The following is a 23,310-nucleotide window of genomic DNA, read 5'->3' as shown; positions in this document are numbered from 1 at the left end:
TTATCTCCATAGTGACATTGAGATTACAAGTGGATTGGAGCTCGTGCGAGCCGGTTTTGGCCCACTGGCCTCACGTCTGCCACCCCTGGTTTAGACGATTATGAACATAAATACCTCGTCGGATCCATCAATTGAAAACTTGTTTTTTTTAAATCCAGTAATCTAAATCTTTTGTCTGGCATTGTCTACCATAACAAAGCACTAGAATGGCTATTTGTTACTTCAACCGGACCACAAATGATGCCCCGGATACAAATAAAGCACTGAACAACTGAACAGTTAATAACTGCAAAAACCAATGTTTAATTATATCAACACTCAAATTAAAATGGGTCATGAAATACTTTAAAAAGGTTGATTACTTGCAACAGTTTCAAAGCAAAAAAAAAGAAGAAGCATAAAACAAAAGTCTAATAAACTAATAATATGCAGGCAAATTAAAATAATAAATTAAAAGGCTTTAATGTCATTACAGCAAACCATGCTGTAAAACAGAAATAAAGGAGGGGAGCAAACTCAATTCTGCATCTCAGAATTCCCTGCCATTCAAAAAACCAAAAAAGAAGAAATAAAAATAGAATCAACATATTTATTTTTGATAGAATATGAACTATTAATCCCTCTCATTGTTAGTGTTTTGGAAGATTTGCGTGCAGCTGTTTTCCTCTGGTGTGTGTGTTTTCCTGTGGTGTGAGTGTCCCGGGCAGGTTATGGAAACATTTTGGCATCTTGATTTTTTTTTTTTCCTCTTTCTTTTACTTTCTTCCTTCCAGATTGCATTCCGCAGAGTCTTTGCAGCAAAGTAAACATACGCACCAACAACAAATAAGACGAGAATATGAAAAGAGGCACATGGGGCAATGCTCAAACGACAAATTTGTTCTTGGTAGTCGAGCCGCTTTTGGTGGCCGTGTCCGAATGGGACTGGTAGCCGATAGTCATTTTGGTGGGGAGCCCCAGACGCTCTTTGTAAACTCTCCTGTAGACGGGGAAAGCAGAGCGTTAGGAAGGAGGGCAGAATGTAAACACTGGGGACGGTTTGGACTGAAGGAGGGGCTCACCCTATGTGCGTGACAGCGTCCCGATTCTCGAAGTCTGACGTCCAGACGGCTATTTTATCCCCTTTAGTGCGGATGTTGACCACGGCTCCGCACACTTGGTCGCTGTAGTCGTCGAAGGCCTCTCCGACTAAGCACAGGAGCTGGTGAGAGGGTGAGGAGGGTGAGGAGGAAGAACAGCGGCCGCCATGGCCTGATGAGCCACAGCTTCCGTTAACCCTCGAATTGAAATCATTTCAGAAAAGACAAGACTGGGTGTTGCTTGTGGAACTGATTACGGCCCCGTTTACATGACAATGGTTTCAAGTGAAAACGGAGAACTTTTGAAACGCTTAGGCTTCGTCACTGTAGAAACGGGAAAAACGCAACCTTTCTCAAACACTGCTATGGTCTGTGCGCATCACTGAAGTACATAGTTCTGCACATGCGCAAGGAGATCAACAATAACAGCGTTTGTCTACAGAGTGACATGACTCCCAGTCCATATTCTCCTGGGACTTAAATAGTTGAGTCACTGTAATAACAATCCGGTCCATACCCCAATGTCCGTGTTCTCGCCATTGATGTTTATGGTGTGTCGCTCGCTGTGTGTCAAGTTTCATTACAAAAACAGCACCCACTAGTGGCCCGACATGAAAACTACATCGTTTTCAGCGTTTCTGCCATTTCGTTTTGAAAAAGTTGCCGTGTGAACGCAAAACTTTTCTGAAACAAAAACCTGGAATGTTGTCGCGTAAACGAGGCCAAAGTAATGAGCCTTAAGATTTCAGCTTGCATAAACAATCTTAAAAGTGATATACACTTGACATGTTATAGTGTTATTTTTAACCGGAACTTTGAAATTGCTTGTTTTGTCCTGAAGAAGCTAACTAGCTAATTAGCTAACATGATAATTTGCACTGGATGATCATCTCTTTACAAGATGGGAAACAGGCAGCGCCTTCCTTCCATGGCTAAACGTAGTTAGTGGGCTGCTCATAACTTGCTGGATGTCTGTGTAACACTGTCAGTGACCTTTGGAGCCACGGAACAGCTCACGCCAACGCCATGTGGAAAGGCTTTCTTAGCAGCGAGATTGTGTCGTGTCCAGCGATGACAAGCACACGACCACGCTGCTCAGGTTTCAGAGGTATCCCTGGACGGAATCGCTCATTTCCCAAAGCAGCAGGTATAATGATAAGAGCATCGGTGCTAATTATGGCTGCCGCTGGCTCATAAAGGCACTACTTTGTGAAGAAGATTCGAAGCTAAAGATGTGAAAAGAGGACACAAAGTGTTGCAGGCACAGCCAAACATACAGTTTCCAGCCAGAAGCGGTCCAAGTCTAATCTCCTCTGCTGCTTGTTGAGTGTGATCAGCCAGCGCCCGCCACGCTTGTTCCGCTCGTCCTCCCACATGGGTTCAATGCCATCCTGCAGCGGTGGTTTACATGGTCAATAAACATCCCCAAAGATGCACTCACAAACTGCTTCTGCACGGGGCCTTTCACATTTCAGCAGTTTGAAAAATAACTAAACACATTTATTTATTTTTTTTAAATCCTCCACATTCTCAAACGATTCACCCAGGGTGTCCTCACATATTTAAAGTCCACATCTCACGAGTTCCATGATCTTTTTAAGTATGGTAAAAGGAAATATAGAGTATAATGGCAGGAAAAGGAAAGAGTAAATGGTAAAAAAAAATGGATGATAAACTTAGATTTAAAAAAATAAAAAAATAAATTTGATGTTGTAGCTTATCAGTAAAACAGTTACATGGTCAGTCAGGTTTGATTTAATGCACAATTTAATAGCTACTGGTCAGTCTCTTGGCGAACAACAAAACAAACATTAAAAAACATCAAAACCTGAAGAAAGATAGATCCTTTCATTCAGCCTACCTCAACATTTTCAGACTTTATATATTCAAAGACAGCTGAGGTGAAACAAGTTCACTCATACAAGCAAAGACCTTCTGGATGATCATAACCACTGATATCTGACTACTTTTTCCAATTATTCCTAAACTCTAACCCTGAATTCTGCAAATTAATTGTAATTTTTGTTTGATTAAATTTCATTTTTTAGACACTTTATTGTTCCTTTTTTTTTTTTTTGTGATTGCCAATTCAAAATGGAAAGTTTTTATCCAGTCAACAGTTTTTTGTATATATAAATTTGCTTTCGTTTTGGGGTATTCACTCTACTGTGTTTTTAAATATTGAGCATGTGATTCTACATGATAATTTGCGTGAAATTCTCTACAGATACTGTACTTAGTGCACTAAAAAAAAAAAAGAAAAAAAAAAAAGAAAAAAAAAAAGTTATAGGATACTGACCAAACAGACAAAAAGCTACGTACGTGACTGTTTCTAAAAGTCTCTGATCCCCTCAGTTATTTGCTCAAATGGCGACTAAATCAAACGTACCTTAAACAGGGAGTAATCACAGCCAGACATGAGGTTGCTTGACAACTGGATGTGGTTGTAGAGGCTGAAACAACAACAACAACATGCGGCGTGAAGAAGGAACGACTCCCTCCGCATCGAAAATGGTGCAGTCATGGCAGGTCTGCTCTTTGATCAGTTAGGCACACAGAAGATGAACTTTATAGCCTCTTACGCCCAGAAATCTTCAACCGTGTCGAACTTGGAGATGAGTCGCAGGTTGGCCTGCCATGTTTTGCTCTTGTCATTCTTGAAGAACCACAGGGACCAGCTGTTGGAAGAGGAGGGGAAAAAAAAAAGAGAGAGAGAGAGAAGAATTTGCATAAATGCGACAAGCCCCTAATTATGTGCACAAGGCAAACGAGGCCATTGTGCTTTAGAGCAAACTTGCGTCGTATGGACGCACCTGGATGGCGTCGATGCAAACTACTCTGTAAATCACGCCGTCACTCTCCCGGCCTAATTAATTGTGACGTTGTGTTGAGCGTGTGCGATGCTTAAATTAAAAAAAAAACCTACCCTCATAACTCAGCTTACAGACTGGAAGTATTTAAGTTGTTGTACATTAAAGGGAAGTGCGCCTGCTGGAGCGATTATGCAGCAATTAAAACCGTTCTTCTGTCAGAGGGTGTGTTTAAATGAGAGCACCGTCTACAGAAATGGTAAAGAGAATACAAATTCAACCCTCTTCAGTACATTACAAATGCACAGAACAGCATCTGACAAGCAAATTTAGCTATTTATAGTTCAACTTGCCAGATTCAAATGAACAGACCATCTAAAAGCCTCACAATGAGGCATTAGGAGCACCTAGAATTTATTTCCTTGAAATCTCTCGAGTAGTAAATCAAAACTTTTTGAGAAACTTTGACCACCAAGCTCCGAGACCCCCAACGAAAGCATTTAGGTTCCGGTTTTTCTTTTCGCTGTCGGGCTTTCTGTAGCGTTTGGCTTTTCTAGTTGACCCTCACGGACATAAATATCCTTACAGAATTTAAATACACATCAAATATTCATTGGTGGCTTCTTTGTATTCGGTGCAGGAGGAGGCCGGAGCCGATCAGGGGCAGGATTGAAAGAGAGACTGTGAACCCCCCCGGACAGGTCACAGGAGCATCACAGGCAATCACAGCCTGAGGAAGAAATAAAACCACTCCAGCACAGCAGACTGAAAGAAACCCACACTAACTCAAGACCACTGTGGCAGGACAGACTTAAAAACAGTGGTATAGTATTTGACGAGAGTGTACTCACTGATTCAAATCGCTGATTAGTCGTCTAATGATTAGCTGATTTCCATTGCTCGTTAGCCAGGTGTTCTAATGTAAAGAGCTTTTGGACCATCTCTGTGATTGAGATCTGCGCGAATAATGGATCTATCATTTGTGGAAAAAAACCTGTCAATCTCGCTGCCGAACCCAAAACTTTAGCGCTGCGCGATCGACCATGTGCATCAATTAAGAATCCATTATTTACGCAGCATTGTCAGTAGATCGCGCCCGTCACCCAAAAAGCATCGGTGAACAACACTGGAAACACAGCGTGGCTAGATTTAACAGCTGACTGACTTATCATATACAGAAAAAATAATGGTTGAAGATATTTAACAACACTGTCCCCTAGCAGTGCAAAGATAAAATGCTTTCTTCGATTGAATAGAAATCGCTGCTTTTCTTTGCTCAGAGAGAAAAAACCCTTATAAAAAATGGATGTTGTGCTATTTAACTGTACATAAGTTTCCTGACATTGTGATTTATTTTTAGAAGGAAGACCACCGAAAAAGTGGATTGACATTACGTGCTAACGTTTTGATGCAATAGTTTCATCACAGTACGTAACATGAAATTATCTGATGTGTTATGATACCAGGAAACCTGATCACACTAATGCTAGGTTATTCTATAAACACGACATAAAAATAACACAAAAACGTCTATCCTCCCTATTTGATAAATCAATTATAAATTATATTCTTGATTTGTTTTTTCTCTTATCCAGCAGCAACATGCCCACATGATATTTCACTTTTTTTTTTTTAATCTGTGTATTGTACTTCATGTACACCACTGAAGAATCTGCCCTCAGGCTCCTACTCTGTCTGAATCACACACAGCCCTTGTAGTTTTCTTACCGTGTTACAGAAATTGTCACAGTGAGGGGAAATATTCGGTGTATTGAGCTATATCCAATCCTAGCAGCTGCACTGTGATATATATCATACGTGGGCACGGTCGCGTCCCATCCTTATCCTGAGAGCCTCTGTAATGCGTTTCGGGTACCTTCACGCTCCGGCGGATTTGTACACATTGTTGTTTTACTAAAGCTGAAAAGGCACTGCTCTCAAGAATCTAAAAAAAAAGTAAAGAATAAAAAGACACACATTTCCCAGATGTTGTGACATCTGTGACAGTTGTGCATATGTCTCGGCTTCCTGCTGGTTTGTTAACACAGCGCTCATTGTTCTTCACTGAATGGTCAATTCATGTCTCGCTTCCACTTCGCCACGCGCCGCTCCACACGCCTGGAGATCAAACGCAGAAGAGTGGCACGCAGGTCGCCAGCCTGTTCTTTGATGTTTGGTGACTATATCCACATTTTGACATGCATGCATCTACACACACACACGCATCCTTTGAGCTTATTTTGTGGCGTCTGCATCGTAGACGCACTGACGACAAGTAGGGATGTACATATGTTCAGTGTTGGGAACAATGTCACTCCTTTTGGCAGCAATGCATTAGTGTATGACTACAATTATTAAAATAATAGTTTCAGAGCTGCTGCCTCTCTGACTTGGCTGTGTACACTGTTGGCTTTACCATCAGTTTACACGTTTGTCATAACTTGTTACTGAACTCCTGACAGCAACACGAAAGATGTTCACCATAATGTAACTATTCTTTGAAGTCCAGACCCACGTTGACATGTGAAGAGACAAAAACCATGATAAAATATGGATACATACTTGTGGGAACGGAGAAATTGGTTAGTTTTCTCAAGGTGGTAAGAACATGAGACAAATATATGTAGCTTCTCTAACTATATCAATTCCAAGGTTTGGGAGCGTGGGAACCCAATAGGGAAGCACCAGATGTTACATGGGCCAAAGAAAACCCCAATAAGTACAGACTGGTGCTCAAATAGAGGGTCTAGAGTTTTTTGTTTTTTTTAAAGGCTCAATCTGGATTTAGCTCCTGTTAAAAAAAACAACCCAAAAGACGTTGGGAATCACAAGTCAACACAACACAGGGAGGTGTACAGTGCTGCCATTGATCCTCTGAAGTCACAGAGAGAGAGAGCGAGAGAGAGAGTGAGAGAGAGAGAGAGAGAGAGAGAGAGAGAGACCTTTGAACAGGCTCTATCTTTGAAAACTTGCTCCTGTTTGTGTTCTGATGCCCAGACTAAAGCGGTCGGTGGATGTGCAGCGGCTGACCTGTTCTGGAGGGGGTGCTTGATGTAGGCCTCTGGGCTCACTATCTCCTGTCCGCTCTCCTCAGCTCCATCCTCCTCAGGCTGGGGTGGACTGGGTTTATTTTCCTAGAAAGCAGTCAGGTGGGGGGGAGAGAGAACAGAGAGAGTAAACGGAGAGAACATGGAGGATCTCTCTTTTGTCCTGCAGCTGCTTACATGAAGCTCAGTGGTTTCACTCACAACGAGAGTGGCGCAAAGTGGCTCCTAATTTCAATGGTGACACAAATTAAAAAAAATTAAAAAACAACTAAGAACTTGTGTGAAATTACAAAGTTAGTGTATTTTTTAATCTCAAATGACATTGCTCATCCCTGAAATAATTTCAATATTATCGTAAAGCCTGATTTCTTTGGCATTAGTGGAACATCTGGAAGACATTTAAATGACATGTGGAGCAGGAGTTTGTCAAGCACTATTTGTTAAGAGTTTCTGTGTCATTTCCCCTCCTAAAGTTTGTTTCCAGTCCTTATATCACCCCCTAACAGAAACTTGGGGATCATTATTTAATTCGGCTTGTCACAAAACTTAACTTTCATGCCGATAAAAGTACATTTAACGGAAAATCACCGTGTAACCTAGCTACTGAAACAGCTACACGTACGCTCTAGAGGTCAGCAGGGGCCAGTCTCCACCACTTCTGTCAGTTTATATTCTCCCACAAATTAAAAAGTTTCTAGTTTCCTACGCAAAATGACACACGCCGAACTTTAGTTAAGTCTTTGTGAAACATAAACGTCTTGGAAACTGGCTTCTAAGGCTAAAGTATCGCAACATAATCTTTGGTTGACGCTAAATAGGCTGGAAGTTTCAGTGCAGTTCTGACCGGTGGCTGCAGGCGGTTAGCTGTAACGTCAGCCTTAAAGTTGGGACAATCTCCGAACAAGCATTCCTCTTTAACGCCCGGGTCGTGGCACACAGAAGACTTCACTGAAAACTCCCCGAAAGAGCACACACAGACCCGGCAGCCACGAGCAACCTACTGGAGGCCGAGGCTGGAAGTCACCAGTCAACTTTAAAACCGACATCGCCCCGCATTTAAAGCCCAAAGCGCCCCATATGTTTTGACATGATATTTGTAGAAAGTGCTCACCGGTTCGGCGGTCGCCATCTTACAAATCTCTGTTAGGAAAGTTTCCGCTGATTGGCCCGAGCCGAGCCGACGCGAGTCGGGGGCACACGCTGCGCGCATGCGCCGTGCGCCACCCGTTGGATGGCCGGCTGCACGGCGAGTCGGCGGCGGCTCCACCCCTCCCGCAGACGAAGGCATGGCGAGCACCGAGGCTAGAAGGGAGTGTGAGACAGAGGGCTGCAGCAAGGACGCCAAACTGCAGTGTCCCACATGTATCAAGCTCGGTATCCAGGGCTCCTATTTCTGTTCACAGGTACCGCTGCTCGGCTCGGTTCGGACCCGGTGGAAGCGGCTCGTTTAGCCGCAGAGCCGGGCCCTCTCTCTGCCTGTATCACGAGGCTGCTAACTCACCACCATGCTAGGTGGACATGTGTGCATTAGGAGCTACCACAGCAGCTTACCGGGCGTTTATTAAAACTTTAACTTTGCATGTTGCGTAAGAATATATTTTGTGCAAACCCACGTGGGGAAACGACTGATCGTGGGTGTGTTTGTGCAGACAGCAGGCCGGTAGGAGACCGTTTAGCTTAGCTGACTTGCTAAAAAAAAAAAAAAAAAAAAAAGACACCCCAGTTTCAAAAAAGTAACGTTGCTCTGTGTGTGAATGAACGTGTGTTCACGTGAAGCAATAAACTGCAGTGGAATCTGAGTCACAGGGCAGATCACTTACTGTCATGCTGCCTGACCCTGATCCTGCCACTTTAGTTTATCACCAGACCAAAGCTCGTGCAGAAATCTGGCTTCTTAGAAATGCCATTTTGTTCAGTCTGCTCACATTCTTAGTCAAACAGTCATCTATTAACCCTGAACTGGTAATGGATGTATTCAGCTGGACTTGTGAGTGTAAGTCAGCAGTGTGCGAACTGCAGAAAGTTTACAAAGTTCACCTTGAAAGGGTGTCAGATGCACTTTAGTGCCTTGAAGCATGCATATTTAAATAAGTGCAGGTTAACTCTTTGTATACACCCTGTGCCTTGGTTGCATTCACAGTTAACACTTGCTTGTTATGCTTGGGTATGTAATTCTATCATAATGACAATCTGACTTTGCTAAATATCAAACTTCAGTTAAAACTCGTGAAGTATTTTGACTGAGAAGTTCAGCAATCCTGTTTTTGTATATTCATATACCATTTTACAATTGTTGTACAATTACTTAAATCGTGTACCTAATGATTTTGTATATCGGTGCTCTTTAGTGTGTCTTAACTTGAGTAATATATTGCATGTTTAGTTCTGTCTATAAGTATGCCCTTTTTCAATTAAAAATAAATTTCTGATGGTATCAATAAGGTGTTTATCCCTCTAAACATCATTGAAACATAAAGTCTAGTTACCTTCACAGTCCTGACTGGTGGCTGAGCATCTGCACAGTTACGTTGAGTGACGGTTTCACGCCTCTTATGGAACCAGGGTATCTTAACTCCAGTGGTCTTTGCTGTTAGTGCAGTTTTGTCTTTGCAACTTGACCCTGTTTCCCCCCTCTGTTAGCTGCCCATGTAGTTTCCGAGACTGCAGCGGCACACTTTGGTCTGATGAGTCTCCTAAAGTTCTGTAGCTATTTTTAACTCTGAACACAGATTTAGGGGCTTGATTGAAGCGTTTCACTGCAAAAAAAACAACCAAGATTGTATTGGGGATTCCTGAGAGTATCGGTATTCCCCAATGACGGTAAAGCGAGTGTTGCTCTGACAAAACATTTGATCCAATTATCCAAAGACTAAGCAGTTTCGGACCATGTTGGAATTGAGGATTTCAATGCTGATGATTTTATTTTCCAGGAATGTTTCAAGGGAAGCTGGCAGTCTCACAAGTTGCTGCACAAAAAAGCCAGTAAGTATCATGCAATGTCTGCAATTTTATTAGTAGCTTCAGAAAGAGTTTCTGCAAGCTATTTCTACAACCTGTTTGTTTTTTTTTTTTTATTAGAGGAAGACAAGAACCAGATTGAATCTAAAAACTGTGTGGAGAAAGACATCAACACAGACCCATGGCCAGGCTACCGCTTCACTGGAAAGCTACGTCCTCACTATCCTCTGGTAGGTTTGTGTTGTAAATACAGTTTGAAAATAATGCGTGACGCACCTTCAAGTCTGAATTCATGGTAGAGAAATGGATTTTACCTCCGCGTGGGGCTGTTTTGAGACTCTTGGGATCCCAAACATGGGTGATAAGAGGAGGGATTGTACAGTTGTCGTCCGCCGGCGGCAGCAGTAATCCAGTCAAAGTTTCCAAATGGGTCGACACCCTGGTCTTAATTGTCCTAATAAAAGAATCAATCAACTTATATTTATAGAGCATTTTCCATACAGTAAAACACAGCACAAAGAGCTTCAGTTGCTAAAAACAGAGGGCGACATTGTGGATGCATACAGTCTCTCTCCAAGTGAAAACTCCACAGTTGTTTGGGTGTCTAATTAGGAGGAATCTGGATGGTTTTCCAATAGATGTGCACCGGGCATTTTTAACTGAGACTCCCAAGGTCGGCTCAGGACACGCTGCAGAGATTTAATCACTTGGTGGGTTTGGTAATGGCTCTTTGTATTGCCACCATAATCCCATGAGGAGTACGTGAGAAAGAAGATAGATGGCCGGGTGAAAATTGAATTTAAATGGACTTTTACTAATATAAAACGTTTTTTTGTTTTTTTTACTGCCCCAGCAGTCTCTGATCGTTTTACATGATCGGGCGCAATCAGCCATTCACACGTACGTTTTCGAATACACTTCATCCTGTATGGGACCAAGCAGTGGAGTAATCTCAGGACTCGTTGAGATAACTACAGGTGGCGATCAGAGCTGAATCTTGGAATTGGAAACTCCCCGGTACAAGTGTTAGTGAGGCAGACATTGGGATACGACATATATTTCAAACCTGGAGAAAAGTCCCTGACAAAGTCGAAACATTGATATTCGTCATATTGCGTGCGTCAAAACTCTGGCAGTAAGACTAAAAGTTATAGATTGTGACTTGCCGCAGGTCTTGTCTTCTGTGCCGTATCGATCAATGTGAATTCAATGATGTAACCCGTCTGTCTCGGCTCTCTCTGTAGACTCCCATGAGGCCGGTCCCGGGTGACATCCAAAGACCCGACTATGCCGATCATCCCAGAGGTAACAAGTTCTCCTCATTTCACCTCGTCACGTGTTCCTCTGCAGGCACATGCCATCGTAGTTGTATCTGCATTCATTCAAATCCATTTATATTAATGACTGAAATACATTTCATTTCAATACACGCAAAAGGAGAAACAGTCTTTATGCTGTAAGTACTTGAAGTCTGTTAGTGTTCGTTTTTTTTTTTCTTTTTGCTTGTAGAAGTGTGATTTTTGTCTATTCAACGGAACCGTATTCAGCTTTTTACTCCTGACATAGCATATTTCAATATTATAGGTTGGGTATTTGAATGTAGAATGTGGCTCAGTAAAGGGAAACTATTTGTGTTTTTAGGTTTAATCTCATATATGTTACCCTTAATGAATCCTAATGATTCAAAGTCTTCCTATAATTTATTTTATACTCATCTTTTATGCTGTTTGTCAGTTTATTACCTGGTGCAGATTAGTTCATTTGATTTTTGTGGTTCCTCTGATTGTCCACCAAGTAGCCATTTAAAGAAATCTGTGACAACTTAACATTGGCTAGTTAAGATTCACACAATCTGGTTCATTGTATCTGCTTAACTTTCCTCTTTATCGACGAGGTGTTCTGTTCACATGAAGCCAGCATGTTTGGGGAGCAAAACTTTATTTATTTAGTTATTTTTTAACATCAGCTCAGAGTGTAGATAAATGGGAAATTGCTCACTGAGCTGCTCCGTCCTTGTTACGAAAACTCTAAAACCGATGGCGTCACAGCCCCGCCTCTCCCTCAACCGGTAGTACATGCCGCCCAACAACACAAACTATACATTGTTATTGCAGAGGCTATTGAGCTGGTTGTGAATTTTACAACCATTTTATTTTTTTAATGTTTTCTTGTAATTTGTTGGGGATATAATCCAGTGTTACCCAAAGCAAAAGCTGAACTCGGTCAACCACACAAATGACTTTACATTCTTGCTTTCATGATTGCCCTAGTGAGTGTTTTGACTTGGACGTGTCTGCTGTATTTCTTGTATTTCTGTGGCGGAGTTGGAAGGCCTGCTCTAAATAGTATAATAATATAAATAGTTTGCAGAAAAAGTTTGGTAAAAGGAAATGTTTTAGTCTCTGTGTGACCGGGTCAAAGTGTTCTCAACCTTCATTTTTCTCTTAAGCCATTTCCCCCCGAAAAACAGATGTTGACTCTAACTTGACAACTGAAATAAACTACATGACGGTACTTTAAAGCCCGTTTTCCCGTAGGTGGCCGATGAGTTACTAACCAGTCGAATATTAACTCGCCAAATCTCATTAGCGTCAGTGGAGAAACGAGCACGTTAAAACGATCAAACCTGTACCAGCCAGCAGCTCACGGCTTAGATTCAGCACCACACCGGTAGGAACAACCTGTTGCAGCGCGATCCGCTGGTCGAGACAATGCGCTCATCCATGCGTGTGTTTTACATCATGTTTGCATGAATACACAGACGAGTCGATTTGTGTGTCGTCGGCTTCCGAGCGACGCACCGGTAGCACAGTGCGGTTCGGCCCCCGCGGGCCTCACTGTGCACAGATTAACAGCCGGACTACTTCATTTTGCCTGGTGGAGAAATCTGTGCTCCGCCGCAGCTGTGCGATTTCACAACCATCAATTTGCAGCCGAGCGCGTGTGTTTCAATCAGTATGATTTGTTCAAGTGGCTGGAAGTTGTTTACAGATGCGAGAATGCATGTTTTCAATACATGGTTTATTGAGGTGTTCATTTTAAAATGGTTTTACTGTAGAAGTATTAAACCTTTCAGAAACTGTTTTTTTTTTGTTGACAATGGCTATAAATGACTTTAAAAATTAAACTTCAGAGGCAGGCGTGTGAATCAATACCTTCCTCTCTGAGCTATCAGGGCCACTTCTCCAGCAGACTGGACAGCAAACATCGAATAAGGCCACGTTTTCAAGTGAAGACGTAACAGTTTCATTGTGTTTGGTCCGCGTACACGGCACCCATGCTTGGGGCCACTGAAAGTGCAACTTTTTGAAAATGGCTCCCAAAGTGGAGCTTCTCCAAAACTCGATTCTGTCTCCACCACGGCCGTATTGTATATTTCTTCTGCACATACGCGAGTAGAAGGACAATAACAACAACTTGATAGTTCTATAGTTGAGAATCACCCATAATAGTGGTCCAACTTGGTCGTCTGTCCATTTGAATGTCGGTGTACTCCCATTGTTAACGTTTATAGTTTATGGATCTTTGCGCGCATGTGGCTGGTTTTGTCACAAAAATAAAAACACTAGTTGCCCTACATGAAAACATCATTTTCAGCACTTCTGCCATTTCGATATAAACTGACATGAAAATGTAAAAACTGTGTTGGCACACGAAATGTGTAAATGAGGCATTTGTTGAATGTAAATACTGCAGGAGCTTATTCAACCTGAATACTCCATGCCAGAAAGCAAAATGCTTACCTCCATTGTGCCGTAGGGTGCAAAGCCTCTTTTACTTGAGCAGCATTTAATATCCGATGAGGTTGTTGTGAAAGGTGGTGAAAAGACTTGAAGTTGCTCTTGACAGTCACACATTCTGGAGTTCTTAGGAAATAAAGAGCCTTTGCAACCTCTTCAACCCCTGCACCTGTTACACCTGTTTCATAATTTGACTTACTTTACTGTCTAATATGTTTTTTGCATTTAAAACATGGTTTAATTGACAATGCTTTAAAGTACAGTTATAGTTTTCAACCCTAAGAAAAATTACCATATAGAATAGTTGCTAGTATGAAGACACTCCCCCAGTCTTCATAAATAACGACTATTCATGCTCATATGATGTTTTAAACGTAAGAACTCACTCAGAGTGTTTATTCTAAAGCAGTGCTTTGTTGTAATATCTCAGGTTAATCTCTGTCCACTGTTGGCGGTGGAATTATTGAAGTGAAAAGTAAAGCTGCTGACAGGCCTGCAGTCGCGCTGCATTTCTTCATCACCCGTCAGCTTCTTTTATGTAAACGATCACACATTGCAATCATTCTAACCTGCCTCAATATACATGTATTTTCTCTGGGCGAGTCATTCACTGTGCAACCATGGCAACCTCCACATCCCTGTCATTACACTGCATAGATCCATATTCAGGTAGTCATGGTTACGGTCTCTTTTCTCTCCTGTGATGCGTCGTCAGTGAGTGGAGCACAATTGTGGCCGGCTGATGTTTCCTAACATAACCTAATCTCCATGCTCACCTGCATGCGGTTCTCTTTTTCAACAACGGAGAGTATTGTGGCTGTTACAACCCGTAGAGAAGCACAGATGAACTAGTATGGGAATATCATTTTCGCACATAATTTCCGTCCCTCGAGACCACCGTGTGCATCAAAGCATAAGTAAGTCGAATTGACTGTTGCACTTGCACTGTAGGCTCCGGGGGTCAAAAGAAGGGCTGTATTGAACCTGTACACAAATCGGTCTCATGTCTGTGTTGCTAAGCAACAGCGCGTGTTCATCCAACATTCATCTCGCGGAGTTAATAAATTATAGATCATTGAATTGTTGATGACGCCCGTGTTTTGACCAACAAGTGTCGGCGCGCACTTTTCAGAGTAATAATAATACTGTCAGGATCTGGTTTGCGTCCACAGCGGTTGGCTTCGATTGATAAGGCGTCTGTCTGCTTGCGCACAAGCCCGTGCTTTCTGTTGTTCTCTAATAGCCCCCGCCCCTGCCTGTTCTCCCGAGCCCACAGTGTGAGCGTCATTAGAGTTTGCCTCAGCTCAGGTGCTGCAGCTTGTAGTGTCATCTCTGCAGGAGCAGCTCGTCGGTGCTTTATTCACTGCTTCAGCATTGCCAAAAGCACTTTACATTTTTATTCACATTTACACACACACACACACACACACACACACACACACGAACACGAACAAAGGGAAGACGGGGGATTGAACCTGCAACTTTACTACTGAAAGAGAACATGCTCAACCAGCTGAGCCAAACAATGCTAAGAACTACACCAATTTCTTGACCCTATAAAGGAAATTGACTATTTGAAGTTGAAGTTTTCATGCTCACCAGGATCATCTTGGTGTCACAAGCATAAAAAATATAAGCAGCAGCTTCCTCAGTAGACTAGGCTTCTGCTGTAGACTCTAGAAAGGTTTCATGTTTGCAAGATATTCATGTGACTTGAGTGACTTAAATGAGCCGTTTGGAGTTGAATTAACTGTCTGCTGTTTGACCTGTTGAAGCTGCCAGGAGTCAGATGCCACCGAAGGTAAAATGATGACACAAAGGATTAATTGAAATACCTTATAGCATCTTTAGTAGCCCCACTTAAAAGTTGAAATGTGAGACCAAAGCGTCGCCTGTGGTGGAAGCTCATATTGAATCAGGAGGATGTAAATCCACCTGCGAGCGTGTAGGAATTGATGGACTGACAGCAGCTGCTTCTGGAAAGGATGTAGCAGACCGAGTTCATCAGCGTCGCTGGGTATTGACATGTGAGTGATGTTAGGTGTCTGTCCTTGTTTGCTTCCCACAGGGATGTCTGAGTCTGAGCAGTTCTTGAAGGGGACGTCACAAATCAAGATCCTCTCCCCCGAGGACATCGAAGGCATGAGAATCGTGTGCAAGGTAGCACCAGCTGCAGCTTTCATGCTGTTAGTTTTGCCTCCGTCGCAGGTTGTTTTTTTGACACGTATGTTGTTTGCAGCTGGCGCGTGAAGTTCTGGACATTGCGGCTTTGATGGTGAAAGAAGGTGTTACCACGGAGGAAATTGATCACGCTGTTCACCTGGTAGGTGTACAACAATTCTACATAATGGGTTTTAGATCCTTCCATGTTGGAGTCCTTTGTGTTGCAGACACACAAACACACTGCACTGAACATATTTAGTCTGTTCATGATGTGTACATACTGACTTCACACATCTTGGTAAATCAGAAGTAAAGTTATGGATCCGGCAAATGTAACGGAATTGTTTTGTAGTGCAAAGCGTTTTGATCTAGAAGTTACATTAAAATGACACATTGAATATATCTGTATCATATTGAGTAGAAGTGGAAAAGCTGAGCCATCAAATAGGAACAAAAACCATAACTTTATTCCCTAGTTCGTGGTAAACATAGCCTACCTGTGTAGAAAAAAGCCATCAGGATTCAAAATCCAAAAACACTAAACAACAAACAAGACAAATGCTCAGTATGCATGTACAATTAGTAACATGTGCCTGGCTGATCAGTGTCTACAAACAGCAGCAATCCTTTAAATATCCACTGAGCTTATGAGAATATTTAATGCACAGCAGCCTGAAACGTCTCAGCGAGAGGCCAGGAGGCTCTGCTGCTCCTGCATGCACATCCATGGTATTAGAATCTAAACAGGAGTCCACAGCAGAATAAGCCGCTTGGTCCTGGCAAAGAGGATTTTGCAAAGTTTTCGTTTCTGCGACCCCGCAGTCGGCTCTGCTGCACATTCTATAAATGTATGTTCTCAACAATTCCTCCTGGGTACCGCTTAAAAATAAGTAATTGTGCTTTCCATCACAATTGTCAAGGAGCACAATCCTCTACGTTCAGGTTTTTGGATTATTAATGAGTAGTTGTCATAGAACCAAAAGTCAAGAGTCGACACAAGCCCGAGGTTTTCAGTGTTTAACATTGAATAGCACTATTGAAGCCGCAGAATTCCATTTTCCAGAGGCACAGCTCAACATCTGTTCTTGTTTCCATGTCTAGAAAGAAGGTGCATGAAGAATTTCCCCTTTTAATCGTGATGCTTGTTATTTCAGGCCTGCACAGCCAGGAACTGCTACCCCTCCCCTCTCAACTACTACAACTTCCCTAAATCCTGCTGTACGTCTGTCAACGAAGTGATCTGCCACGGCATCCCCGACAGAAGACCCCTGCAAGAAGGAGACATCCTCAACGGTGCGCTCGTCACACTACACATCCTCTCATCTCTGTGACAGCTCCGCTTTTGCTCTGTGGATGAAACGGCAGGCTGCGAGGGGTCGGTGAAACCAGAAACAAACTTGAAACTGCATTTTGAAAGCTTCCAGCCCAGTCATATTCTCAGTGTCGGACCAACTCCTAGGAATAGTTACACTAAGTTTGGAAGATGGGGAATGTTTTATTAATGAGAGTGGAGGAGGAAAACAAGTTCTCTTCCATGACAAATGGTTGTCCCAGCATCCTGAAAGGGTGTCAGCAGGAGTTTGGCCAATTTTAGCCTCTTTATGAATATTTCTGTGAAGGCGATGTCTTCCATCCGCCACTCCCCTCAGAGCGACTGATGGAGCACTTGCCAGCAAGTCATCTCTCGCTGCGTGGCCCGACAAGACAAATAGTTTCATTAACCTTTACCAGTGGGGATTTGCTAGTACACATTCTCTGCTCTCTACATTTCTCATTATCAGCAGAAGAAATTCCCCAGTTTGCACATTTAGTACTTCATGCTCCAACTGACATTGCGTTTGGTTTTTGTGAAAATTTTCTGAAAGCCTGCTACGTAGCTATCAAAGGCTTCAGGCAGGTTGTTCATACAACTCATCCTCGGTGTTGAACACAATGATTCTGACGCACTCTTCTTCCCACACTCACACAGTGGACATCACCGTCTACCACAATGGTTTCCATGGCGACCTCAACGAAACCTTTTTCATCGGGGACATGGAAGAAGGAGCAAAGAAGCTGGTTCAGACTACGTACGAATGCCTTATGCAAGCCATCGACTCCGGTAGGCAACGACATCGCACGCACTGACGTCGGCGCTTTGTCTGCTGGCGTGGCTGGTGGGCCGCTTGCTCATTAACTCCCGCTGCTAAATCATCATCACCGCTGTACGTGACGTCTGAGACGACGTTGTGAGTAATAAATGTATGAAAAAGCAAAGAAAGTTAACGTGGAAGTGGCTGAGCCCGAGCGCCTGGCAGCTCCAGCTTGTTATGCAAGCGTGGACAAAAAGTAATGCATTTTTATCAATGAACAAAGGTCACAACCTAAATCCTCTTTTGAACAAAGCTACTCTCCAACAAAGCCGTGATGATGTTTAATGCTTTTAAATCGCCATTCATCTTCAGTATCCTATGCAATTTGCTGCCTCAACACTTCAGGATGTTGCTGATGCGTGGATGTGTAATAATAACCGACAGGGTCAGTACAGGGATTTTGCTTAGTAACACACTCCCTCTGATGATTGCCAAACAGCTGACGGTCATCAGAGGAGGTGCGTTATGAGCTTCTGGAGGCATTAGGCTCCAGTAGTGCGGCCCTCTTCAAAAATGTTCTGTTGGGTGGCATTGAAAGGCACATGATCGCTGGCAAACCTTCCCTACGCCTGGTATATAAGAACGATGAAGCAAAGCTTGTAACTGGAAGAACTGGTTCGACTCCCACTGCTGACAAGTCACTACTGTGGGTCTCCTGACGAAACCCTTCAACCTTCAACTGCTCAGGTTGAGTTCAAAACGGGTGAAACTTGTGGCGACTCGAACATGTGCATCAGGCGGCTGAGCTCTGGCAACACAGAAGGGAAAGAAGAGATCATGTAATGGCATTTAATCCATCACAATCATGATTTTGCTGATGGTAAGTTCACTGCAAATGATAAACTATGTAGTATAGTTTGTTTATGAGCTTCCACATGAATAGGATTGCTTGCACCCTAAATTTCCACTAGTTTCCGGCAGCTGTGCATGAGGCTCCTGTCTCATAGTAGCAGCTGTCATATCCTTTTACGTGAAAATCTGTCTTAAAAAGGTGAAATATCAAATCTCAATTTGTCGAACCGATAATGATCAAATTATTGCAGAACAATATTTATCAATTAAAATCTTTCGATCAAAAGGCTATGATTATTATTTACTTATTATTATTTATAGTTTCTCACTGTGGTGTTTAATTATTAAATGAACTTGTGAAAAAATGCTGTTATGGATTTGTAAATCTTAGACAAACCATTTGGGCAGATAAGTATTGATGCTATATCATGATTTGTCCACCAGAGGGCAGTTACACATGTGAGAGTAATTTTGAAATTGGGAATGAGAAATACTGAAACAGTCTGTTTTTTTAAGTTGATACGGTGGAGAATTAATTACAATTAGCAGAAAAGTTAAAATTCATCTATTTGCGTGACAGTGAATGGTCAAGTGGTCAATGAGTTTTTTTCCCAGCCTGTCAAACCCTGATGAATTCTTTGTTTAAAAGTTAAAAACAAGTCAAACTAGTCTTTCCCTTTGAGATAAGTCTTAAACGACTCTGTACCTTTCCCCACAGTGAAGCCGGGTATCCGCTACAGGGAGTTGGGTAACATCATCCAGAAGCACGCCCAGGCCCACGGCTTCTCAGTGGTGAGAAGTTACTGCGGCCACGGCATCCACAGACTTTTCCACACCGCTCCCAACGTGCCACACTATGCCAGTGAGTGACCGCACCGGTGGGAATGACTGAATGGGGAATTTTCACACGTCCTGACCGAGGTGTGATTCTCCTGCCCCTTCATTTCACAGAAAACAAAGCAGTCGGAGTCATGAAGCCGGGTCACGTGTTCACCATCGAGCCCATGATATGTGAAGGTGAGATGACTTCCGTGAATCTGTAAGACGAAGCATTAATTAAAAGTTGTAGCAGTTGAATAAAGTAGACCAACGAATCCAGAGACTGCAGAACAAGAACGGAGCCTAATCCTTGTATATTAATGGATTTTTTCCCCCTCATAATCCTGACAGATTAGTGGTGTTTATTTGGCTTTTTGACGATGTCTTTAGTTTAACTGACCAAAGCAGGATTCACATGGATTTCTCAGAAGACAAACAAACATAAATACCCGTCTCAAAGTTTGTTAGTCGGCCAAAGCTCATTTGGAGCCAAACACCTGGTCTCATTCACACTCCGGCTTAGATTTTTTAGATGAGCTGAGACTGTTTGGCAGCCACAAGCAGGATTTGTGGATTAAATGGTACCCGAGAGCCAGTCGCGCTTTAAAACGGGTCATTATAGATTTAAAAAGCACTTTATACCGCGCAGGTATCCGGTGAGCCGCTGCCAGACTGGGATGGTGCCTCGCCGCGTTTGTGTTTCAATCGACGGTGTTTGTGTTTGCGTCTCAGGTGGCTGGCAGGACGAGACGTGGCCCGACGGCTGGACGGCGGTGACCAGAGACGGGAAGCGCTCGGCTCAGTTCGAACACACTCTGCTAGTGACGGAGACCGGCTGCGAGATCCTCACCCGCCGCATGGAGGACAACGGACAGGCTCATTTCCTGAGCCAAATGTAGGCCGGGCCGGAACGTACCGAGGACTGGACTTATTCAGACACAAACACACACACACACACACACACACACACACACACACACACACACACACACACACACACACATGCATATATACACTCTTGTGCCCACACACACACACACACCCACACACACACACACACACACACACACACACACACATTTGAAATCACGAGGCGCCACTCTGAGCTCAGTGTCTGCGCTGCTCTCGTGATTCTTTGATTAAATATTGGTTCCTCAAAATAAATGGAAGTACTTGAATGTAGATGTGGATTGCTTTATTAGTGAAAAAACTATCCTCTGGAGGAAATATCAAAAGTATTTATGAGATTTGGTCTTGCTTAGTGGTCAGGCTGGACATCAGACCTGCATTCTAGCTGATATCACTCGGAGTTCCTGGCAGATCCAACTAGTACGCCACGCTTTGCTTCTGTTCTCTCAACTTCTCCTAACTTAATCGCGCGTTCTATACATTTACCCGAGAAAGACCCGAGCAGAGTCAGCAATATCTGGAGACACGGGAGGATTCCAACTGAGTCTGCAAGACTCGGCAGACAGCAGCTCAAAATTTAGACGGAAAGTCTGAGGTCGCGTTTGAATCTCAAGCAGCTCTCCTGGATACCCACAGAACTCCGGCCGCACAACACGAGGTCAGTGGAGAAAGTGTAAAATACACTCGTGGTTTCTGGTGCGTCGGAGTTTCCTCTGACCTCAGAACCCAAAGCATATTTCAGTGTTTCATGGTTCATAATACAAAAACAAAATGCAGCTTTTAGTCTCGCGATTCGGTCTTACAAAGGGACGAGTGCAGTGCTGAGGCGTTAGTCTTAACGAGTGTCGATGTTTTGTGAGTATGAACGTACGGTGTTGTCGATCTTGTCAGATGCTTTGTGATGTTTTTACAGTTTAGAACTGAAGACAAACGGGCTGTCCAAAGAGGTCAATTGATCCTCAGCAGCAGTTATTTATCCTGAGCTACACCCACCTGAGCGTTCACCGTTAACAAGCTCGCTCAACGCTTAGGAATGTGTCCATTATGAGCCCCAACTGCTTGAAGTGTGACTCAGAGCGTTTCTGTGGATATCCAGGCGGAGGATCACGACATAGTCACTAATTGCTTCACTCCTCAGTCCCGCTTTGAGGGAAAACCTCCGTGCCGTTACCAACAGCCCTGGTGTAGCAAAAGTGAAGCCTTAACATGTGAATTTGAGAATAGAAGCATTGCTGGGTGTCTGGAAGCATGTAAAGTGGTGTCCCTCCTCCTCCCTGAAACACAGCGGGAGGGATTTTGCCGGTGCGAGCGACGGTGGTTATTTCTACTGGTCAGAGCAGTAATGTGATTAGTTTCTCTGCCATCTTTGTATTTCTTCTAATGGAGTAATAAATGACTCTTCTGTAGCTGCTTGTTGGTGACTTTGTCTTTGAAGAGATTGGAATTTGCACTAGGGCCTGAGCAATATCGATTTTTTTTTTTGGTGGGGGGGAGGGGGGGGGGCAGATTCCAATATTAGGGAATAAAAAATTTCCGCTAACCGATATATCTGTCATTACTTTTTAATATTCTTTAGTGCCGAGGTGACGTATCAACGTAAATATGTCGATTAGTATTAGTAAGCGTGACAATGAGGAACGTCATGGTAAACATTTTGAGTTCATTTCACAAACCTTTTAGCTGACCGAGGTGAACGCGCTCGGTTCAGTAAATGCGCCGTCGGCTTTTCACTCTGCTGTTGGGTGACTGGAGCTTCCTCTACTGGATACCTAACACAAGGATGTTTAGAAACACACCATTGTCCCTCCAATTTTAGCAGTGAAAAATAAGCCAGCCAATCAATCGTCAGGGCCCTGACCTTTATCTCCCTTCACTTCTGGGAAGAATCATTTAATTGATGTTTGTCCAGCTAAAGCGTCCAAAACGTCCATAGAACGCTGAAGCTCCAGACGTCTGTGAAAACTCTGGGTTGGACCAGGTATTCGCAACAGAGCATTTCATTGCAATCTTCATATTTTACTTTGCTCCACCTTAACAGCGAGTGAGCTGACGAGGATGGTGTCAAATTACAGACATTGTCAGCTTAGCCTTATAATACTCTGCCACTGACTTGTGTCTTCTGTAATGGACATTTTCCCTACAGTTGCTACTGTAATTCTGCACCCTAAATAAAAACTAAATCACACAAAACTGAATAACACTTTTTATTATTATTTTTTTGCTTTGGTCTATGGAGGCTTTAGCGAAGGTCTGGATGATCCTTTTCTTTACTGATGGTGAGGTCACCACTGGTCCATTTGTAGAAGTTGTACAACTGCCATCACCAGTAATCTTTACTTGAATTTCAGACTTCCTCATAAAGCCTATTCAAATAAAAAAGTGAGGTTATTATCTTTTGTCATCCGGAGCGGCCGGAGTTGACGTTGGCGTCCGGGGTGGAATTCGTCGGTGTGACGCCCCATCTGACCACTGGGCGACTCCATCGGCTGCCAATGAGGATGACTCTGGGATGACCGAGCGGGCAGCCAGGGAGGCACTATTGGCCACAGCGTCCCTGGGGGGATCAGGTCCACCGTGGGAGGGGCAGCGTTGGTTCCGGGCGTCGAGCCAGCACAATGGGCCGAAGCGGTTGGAGAGGCGAGAAGAAGCGCCCGCTTTTTTCTCACTGCTGACCACCGCTTCAATCCAAAACCGGTAGTGGTTTGGTGTTGAGCTGGAGGACGGTCAAGGGTTTGTGGAGCCATCCCAGTGGACCGGGTCCTGGAGGACCGCCGTCAGACACGTGATTGTTGGTGGACGATGTTCATGCAGGCTGTCAACAAATCCGATTTCGCCTCCAACTCGGCTTTAAGCTGGTGAAC

General features: G+C 43.4%; 2 protein-coding genes across 3 annotated transcripts; one reads left to right on the top strand and one right to left on the bottom strand.

Annotated features, from left to right (window-relative positions):
• Positions 1 to 273: 273 nt before the first annotated feature.
• On the bottom strand, positions 274 to 9,531 carry eif4eb (eukaryotic translation initiation factor 4eb). Of its 2 annotated transcripts, XM_080479616.1 has the most exons (8): positions 9,423 to 9,531; positions 8,048 to 8,238; positions 6,920 to 7,023; positions 3,662 to 3,757; positions 3,469 to 3,532; positions 2,357 to 2,470; positions 1,062 to 1,201; positions 274 to 979 (listed from the first exon to the last, which is right to left on the bottom strand). In XM_080479616.1, the coding sequence occupies exons 2-8, from the start codon at positions 8,222 to 8,224 to the stop codon at positions 865 to 867; spliced, it is 810 nt and encodes a 269-aa protein (XP_080335742.1). In that variant the 5' UTR covers positions 8,225 to 8,238; positions 9,423 to 9,531; the 3' UTR covers positions 274 to 864. The 2 variants fall into 2 exon arrangements, with proteins under 2 accessions (XP_080335742.1, XP_080335741.1); XM_080479615.1 differs by lacking the exon at positions 9,423 to 9,531 and having other exon boundaries at positions 7,938 to 8,050.
• On the top strand, positions 8,165 to 22,626 carry metap1 (methionyl aminopeptidase 1). Its single transcript, XM_080479613.1, has 11 exons — positions 8,165 to 8,339; positions 9,867 to 9,918; positions 10,015 to 10,124; positions 11,139 to 11,199; positions 15,703 to 15,794; positions 15,874 to 15,957; positions 16,952 to 17,090; positions 17,767 to 17,898; positions 19,440 to 19,583; positions 19,673 to 19,738; positions 20,273 to 22,626. The coding sequence occupies exons 1-11, from the start codon at positions 8,223 to 8,225 to the stop codon at positions 20,437 to 20,439; spliced, it is 1,164 nt and encodes a 387-aa protein (XP_080335739.1). The 5' UTR covers positions 8,165 to 8,222; the 3' UTR covers positions 20,440 to 22,626.
• Positions 22,627 to 23,310: the final 684 nt, after the last annotated feature.

This window comes from Lipophrys pholis (assembly GCF_963383615.2).
Source record: "Lipophrys pholis genome assembly, chromosome: 14".
Lineage (NCBI taxonomy): Eukaryota > Metazoa > Chordata > Actinopteri > Blenniiformes > Blenniidae > Lipophrys > Lipophrys pholis.
This window is presented reverse-complemented; position numbering and strand designations above follow the sequence as displayed.

Bases quoted from the DNA above. Each gene is read 5' to 3' on its own strand.
- metap1 (XM_080479613.1), top strand. From the start codon at position 8,223: ATGGCGAGCACCGAGGCTAGAAGGGAGTGTGAGACAGAGGGCTGCAGC. The intron at 11,200-15,702 runs GTAACAAGTTCT...TGCTTCCCACAG, and splicing joins CTATGCCGATCATCCCAGAG to GGATGTCTGAGTCTGAGCAG. The intron at 17,091-17,766 runs GTGCGCTCGTCA...ACACTCACACAG, and splicing joins AGAAGGAGACATCCTCAACG to TGGACATCACCGTCTACCAC.
- eif4eb (XM_080479616.1), bottom strand. From the start codon at position 8,224: ATGCCTTCGTCTGCGGGAGGGGTGGAGCCGCCGCCGACTCGCCGTGCA. The intron at 1,202-2,356 runs GTATGTTTGGCT...CCCTCTCACCAG, and splicing joins ACCGCTTCTGGCTGGAAACT to CTCCTGTGCTTAGTCGGAGA. The intron at 980-1,061 runs GTGAGCCCCTCC...CCCCGTCTACAG, and splicing joins GACGCTGTCACGCACATAGG to GAGAGTTTACAAAGAGCGTC.